Source organism: Egretta garzetta, unplaced genomic scaffold, assembly GCF_000687185.1.
Source record: "Egretta garzetta isolate BGI_Z169 unplaced genomic scaffold, ASM68718v1 scaffold38, whole genome shotgun sequence".
In the NCBI taxonomy this organism is placed as follows: Eukaryota; Metazoa; Chordata; class Aves; order Pelecaniformes; family Ardeidae; genus Egretta; species Egretta garzetta.
The window spans coordinates 3,567,255-3,573,830 of record NW_009260667.1 but is presented as its reverse complement, the minus strand read 5'-3'; the positions used below and the strand labels follow the sequence as shown (position 1 = coordinate 3,573,830).

The 6,576-nt window shown below is 43.1% G+C and overlaps 1 protein-coding gene across 1 annotated transcript in view; it reads left to right on the top strand.

The window, feature by feature from the left end:
• Positions 1 to 2,812: 2,812 nt before the first annotated feature.
• Positions 2,813 to 6,576, top strand: part of CRADD (CASP2 and RIPK1 domain containing adaptor with death domain) — an 84,445-nt gene continuing 80,681 nt past the window's right edge. Inside the window, exons 1-2 of the mRNA XM_035901071.1 lie at positions 2,813 to 2,879; positions 3,004 to 3,309. Coding sequence (XP_035756964.1) covers positions 3,012 to 3,309 — 298 coding nt within the window. The 5' untranslated portion in view covers positions 2,813 to 2,879; positions 3,004 to 3,011. The remainder of the gene's footprint in view (positions 2,880 to 3,003; positions 3,310 to 6,576) is intronic.

Below are 6,576 nucleotides of genomic sequence, written 5' to 3'. Positions count from 1 at the left end.
ACCTGATTTTTAAAATTTTTATTCTTTTTTTTAGGCGCGGGGCGGGGGGGGAATGTTTTAACCCGTAGGCATGCTGTGGGTAGCCAAAACCACCGGTGGATTAGGCAGGGTGGACCTCGTTCTTAGCTAAGCAAGGTGCATGGGAACGTACTGGGAGCCATAAGCAGCCCAGTACAGTTGGGGTGTGGGAAAATGCCGGAGTGCTTCTAGCCAAGAACTGAGCTAATGTGCTTTTCAGGGTCAGAAGGGGTCTTTTCAGGGTCAAGGCTCTCGCAGGTTTTATCCCCGTTCACGGACAGATTCTGTGTCAGATCATTTCTTAAAATTCAGCTACAACAGAGAAGATGCATTTTTAGAAGTATCTGGGGAAAGTTTGAGCCACGTCATCTTTCAGGTGAACAGGTATCTTGTCTTTTTACTTTCCCTCTAGCACCAGCATTACGAGAGAAAATTTATTTTAGAACTTACTTTGGATCCCTAGATACAGGCTGTGATTAAAATGAATTCAAGTTCATCCTGTGTTGCACTAAACTCCATCCCTACACTGTTACGCACCAAAATCCTGATACATTTCCATATCTGGCTGTTTAGTTCCCAACTCAGACATTTCCTTCTCACAGTAGACACACACAAAGAAATACCTAATCTTTAAAAAGACCTTAAAAACCAGGACACCCCAACCTGGAAGTTTACTGGGCCAACAACCTCGGTCCTTGGTGTCAAGGGCTGTTAAACCTCAGTTGTGCTCACTCTGCAGTCAGCGAGCCAAAGGCCTTTTTCAGCAGAGATTTCCCCCTTTGGATTCATGGTTTGAGAGGCATTTTTCAGTGCACAGAGATGCAAACCACGATGGTTTGAAAAGGCCTCGTTTTTAAAAAGCGTGGACCACTTTGGTCACGAAGAAGGGGAGCTCATCAAGTGGTCTACAGTGACTGGAGAAGTCGATGTTCCTTGTCTGGCATGTGGGTGAGGAGGCTCCTCGACAAGGACTCTCGGTGGCCCGTGCAGAATGTGAAGTGCGAGAGCTTTGTAGCATCTGAAACAGTTTTCTGCCTGGGTTGAGATTAATGCCCTCAGAGCTGCTGCTGGGTGCCTGTCTTAGGCTCAGGGACGGTCAGGGAATCCCAGAAGGGAGAAATGGCAGGGATCTGCTGCCTGAATTTTATCTGGTTTTGCTTTAGTCCAGTGATTGCTCCCTACAGTGGTGTAAAGGTAGTGCGTGTTAAGAGACCAGAATCTTAGCTCCACCTGTCCAAAATGCGTATCCTGACGTCAAACGGGGAAATCCAGTTCTCTTTCTTGCCTGTTCTTTTTCCATCTCCTTGCTTGCACCATCATCTCACCCCATGATGGAGTTTGATGTTTGAGCTATGCTTAGCAAACTGGCATTTTTTAAGGACACGTGCTGGGATAGGTGTTCTTTGATTCCCAGATGACCTCAAGGCAGAAAGTAGGCACCTGAAAATTCACTTCAGTATGTGAGATATGTACTGGGTAGCCCAGGAAAGATGGGGTCCTCCCAGGAAGGTGCTGGCCAGCAACGCTTTCAGCACTCGGGGGAAGCGTTTTCGGGAAGTGTCTTTATCAGAGGGTGTCGCAGACAGGGTTTTCCAGTCTCTCTCTCACGGTCCTATGCTCTTGCAGTCTGTCCAAGATGCATTTACGTGCCTATATGTTCTGTTGGTTGCCTGCCCTAGATTTTAATAACCAGGCCAACCAACCAACTGTTGATGGGGCCTTGGGAGTCAGTAGGCACCTCTGATGATCTAAAGACTTTAGCGGGTTTCTTAGAAAAGCTTTGAAAATCTCTGCCTCCCCTTGTATCCTCAAGCTGAACGAAGTACAGTTTCTGCAAGGTCTAGCTGCTCAAACAGTAGCTTCCAGTTTAATTATCAGAAACTCTCTTGGTAATCACACTCAACACCTGCTGCAGTTTTCTGACTTCATTATTTAGTCATGAGAAAGTATTTAATTGTATTAACTCTGTCATTTGCCTCTTCAAGTGCCATTAATGGGCCTAGGGATATGTTTGTTGTTAAGGACTAGACTAGACATCTTGATTCGGTTCATAGGTCTGGTGTGGACTCCCGGTATGATCTTGGATGAGTTGCTTGGTCTCTCTGGACCTTGATTCCTCTTTTGTAGAGTGGCTATGAAATGCATCTTTTCCAGCTTTTGTCTAGTCAGAGTATTAGTCAAGTGAAATGGAAGCTGGCCGAGGGCATCCGATTGCTTCCTGTGAACATGTTAGAAGGGTAAATACCAGGAAGGGAGAAGAGCTACTTAAGCTAAAGAACAGTTTTGGCAGAACAAATGCCTATAAATAGAAGGTGGATAAATTTGAGGTGGAAATTTGAAGATTCTCATCATCAGATCAGTCACGTTCCAGAGCAGCCTTCCAGGATGAGTCAGGGGGAAGAACAACCTGATGTATAAGGTACTTTTCCACCTTTCCACCCCTCCTAAAGTTTAAATGCATAGGCCGAAGCTACCTGCTGACTCCATCCCTGCCACTGCTGCCTGTCTGTGGTGCATCTACAGTCCCGCTGCTGCTTTTGCACTACTGCAGCGACAGTGCTGCAACAGCAATAGCGTCAGAGGCATCAGTAACAGAGGTCGGGTATAACGTCTCTCTCTATTTTTTGGGAGCAGAGTGTCTTAAGGACTGGCAAATGCTCTAGCTGCCTTTAGCGTGGACCTGGACCAGGTAGTGAGCAGGATTATTTGGCCTGGTTTTTATTCCAGTGAAGGACTGGTCTTCACAATGCCAAGAGTTCTCTTCCTGTCCAATATTTCCTAGATATGGCTGCATTTTAGCTTGTGAGACAGCGATACCTGAGCGGAAGGAAGATGGTGGGGATCATGAATAGTTTTCCCAGGTTGGTGATTCTGAGTTTGGTGTTCTTTCTAAAGGTTGCCAGGTATCAAACATCACTTCTGGATGTTAATGGTTGAAGTATTTTAATCTTCACGTGTTTCCCTACTGCTTTTCTCACACTCTAGGTTGCCAGATGGATGCCAGAGACAAGCAGCTTTTACGCTCCCTGCGCCTGGAGCTCTGCACAGAGGTACTGGTGGATGGAGTTGTTATTCAGTATCTCTACCAAGAAGGGATTCTCACAGACAGTCATGTTCAAGAAATAAAATCCCAAACCACCAGTCAGAGGAAAACCATGATGCTCCTTGATATTCTTCCCACCAGAGGACCCAAGGCTTTTGATACATTCTTGGATTCCTTACAGGAGTTCCCGTGGGTTAAAGACAGGCTGATGGTGAAGCGTAAGGAAATGACAGTACAAGATCCTGCAGGTAAGGCCAGGATTGTTGTTGCTGATATTTTGAAGCTCGTTCTCAAGACGTAATTTTAAAAGTATTGAATGTACCACCAGCAGTTTCAAGCTACGCGTCGTGAAGATATGGAGCATGATACTGACAAAAGGGGACAGCCTGAATTTCCGGAAAGCCAGCCAAACGCCAGGAAGTATTGCAAAGTTTGGGGAGTGAGCAGGCCTGTGTTTCAGGAGACTGGGAGACAGCAGGAGAGGCTGCCTTGGGAGAGGCTGTGATGTAGAAGGACCCAGACTCCATTACCTCAAAGGGAATGGACTATAAAAAGCAGGTTTGACTAGCTGGCAGCACAGTCTCTTCACCATCTATACTGATTATTGTTGGGTTTATATATATTTTACAGTGGTTTGTTTCTGGATTGTTCATATTGACAGAATTTTTATTTACTTTTATTATGATTTTAATGTCATTTTGACTTAGTACCATATGCTAATTTAGATTTATTTAGTTTATTATGTTTACTGGAGTGCAAATATCTAGGATCATTACTTCCAAAATTGCTAGCCATTGCTTAGTTTTAAAACAAATTTAGGAGCTGATTTAGTGGGTGTTATATAATCTTATTTAGTCAAGTCTCTGGCTTTCTGACATTTAAATGTGCTTCTAAAACTAGTTTTTTGGACTTGATGTTTGTTCAGAAGTGATTTCTTTACCAATCCGTGCATGCAATTGTTGAGCTGTTTTGAAGTCAAGACAACTGCTTAAACCGCACATTTCTTGCCCTAGATTCTGGCAGCATGCACTGACTGCTAACGTCGTTCCCAAGCAGTCTGATTAACCTTTCTCCAAGCCTTCCACCCCACCCCACCCCTGCCCCATTTGAATTTGGTCATATGTAGTTTGATGCACGTGACGTGTGATTTTTCCAGTGTCAGTGTGCTTTGCGTGAGACTGAAAGCCTGTGAAGATGTGTGCCTTAAGACCCGTTGACCATCACGTGCGCCTGCGTCCTGGTTAGCTGCACGTTCAAGAGTGTTTTGTCAAGATCTGCTGGACAAATGCTGGACATTTTCTTACCTTAGGACATTTTTAATGGAGTATGGTGAAGCTTGTCTTTCTGTTGTGTCTCTGTGGAGGTTGCTTTATGCTCGCTCGGACGTGGGTAAATAATTTTCAGCATTTGGGAAATAAATGTCCTGTGCTGCCCGTAGGGGAAAACACTGCAAGTTCTCAGCACAATGCAAACTCGTGGCATTGAATGTGTTGGAAAAGACCTTGCTCGCTCTTATGACAAATCCTGTCATGCTCATGCTCTTTTATTTGCCTTACAAATCAGCCTGTTCGTTTGCTAATTGCTGGTTAAGCTGGTGAATAATCCTTACAGTTCCAGAACCGCACGCCCAGCCATCAAGTACCGTCAGGATCGTGTAGCTTGTTACTAGAAAAATTGTTTCCGATTTTTGTTCTTTTGATAGTTCTGTGGGTTGCTTGTTCCCATTCTTGATCGCTTGTGACTAACATGCTGGATTTATGGCATATCAGGTTCTCCAGTTTCGAGTGGGCTGACTGTACTTGATAATCTCGTTGCCAAATTTTGTGTCTAAATTAGAAAAGGCTTCCAGATTAGATCAAGGGTTACTGTTATTTTTACTGTGGCAATACAGAGTGTAAGAACAGGGTAAGAGGCAGATAGCCAAGTTTGTTTTAATATTTAGGCATGTTCTTTAGAAGCCAAAGAAAGGGAGCACCATCTGTGCCATAATAAATGCTGAGTGTACCCTGGAATGAATTGGAAACTATGGCGGCAATCATCAGTGCTGATTACATGCAAGAAAATGTGGTTTGGGATAAAAAGCCTCGCTTTGCATTCTAAACAACAAACTTGTAAGCTTTTGTCTCGGCAGAGTACTCAAGCATATGCTTGGCCTTAAGCATGGAAAAAGCCATTGGCTCTAATAAAACTATAAGCATACTTAAAATTAAATGTGTTCTTTAGTGCCATGCTAGATAACTTCTGCCTTATTTGAAACAGTTCTTATAAATGATGATTTGTCAATGGCAATTTCTTTTAAAGAATCCATTTGTAGTGAAAAAAGCCTGCCACATACACACCACCTTTTTTTAGACCCTAAAACTTTTAAAATTGAAGTCAGTTTTATGGCCCGAGATTTTAAATTTTTTTTTTTTCCTTTGAATCATGCATACTTATGGAAATCGCATGCCTGCTGTTCACTTGTTTATGCTCAGTTAAAATTCTGTTTACTCAAGCAAAATATCCTCAGTTTTTGCAGATCTTTTGCAGAACTAAGGACTGGTGGCAAGTTGTTCCTTGAAGGAAGGTTTTATTTTATAGTCTTTCACTTCTCACTGACTACACATAGGATTTTTAAAGTCAGTAGAAGTAGGCTATTAGGTTTTCTCTATCCGAACGTAAAAACTGTGGCACATGCACAGTGATTTTTCTGTGTAGGCCTTTGGATTATTGTGCGTTTTGTTCAAAGAGATCAGGCTTTCTATCTTTGCTTAGCTGAGAAATAGAGTTTGTTGGTTCCCAGTTAAAAAAAAAAAATCACAACTGTAATTGTTAAAAAGCTTTTAATTTATTTTCTTCCCCTAGTAAAAAAAAACAAACCAAAACAACAAACCAGCTGAACCAAACAAGCATCAGTTTCAGAAGGACAGAAATAAAAACATTTTTGGTGATGTAGTGTAAATACGATCTGGTGGACCGAGCAGCTATGAAATGAAAGCCAAAGTCTATGGAAGCCAAGGTCTGAGACCTAAACAAGACACTGCCACTGACTCATCGGGAGCCTTTGGGTAAATTCTTCCAAGGCAATGGATTTATTGATTCCCAAGTTGTGTAACTCGGTGTAATGTTCATGGAGCAGCATAGAGTGTAACTGTAAATTGGCCCAGGATTCAACCCAGAGTATGCTGTTTGGCTGCTTGCAAATAAATGGACTTTAAAACCTGTGATATCCTGAGTTTTATTGCTGAACGTCAGTTGACTTAAAAATAACAGTTCTGTATGCTGTTATCTGCTGTAGTTCCAAGGAACACAGAAGACCCTGCAGAGCACGAGGAACAGTTTTTCCATGGGAATCAGGAGTGATGTGCAGGCAGGTAGGGCCGCTTGCATCTGTATAGTTGCAGCAAAGAGACCCAAGAGTCCCTCCCCTTGCTTGTTTACTTTATGCACAGGACAGCCTTTTGCCTAGGGTCACCTTTCTCCTCTCCCATATGGATCCATCAGGTGGCCACAGCTTTGAGGAAAGCTTTCTAAAG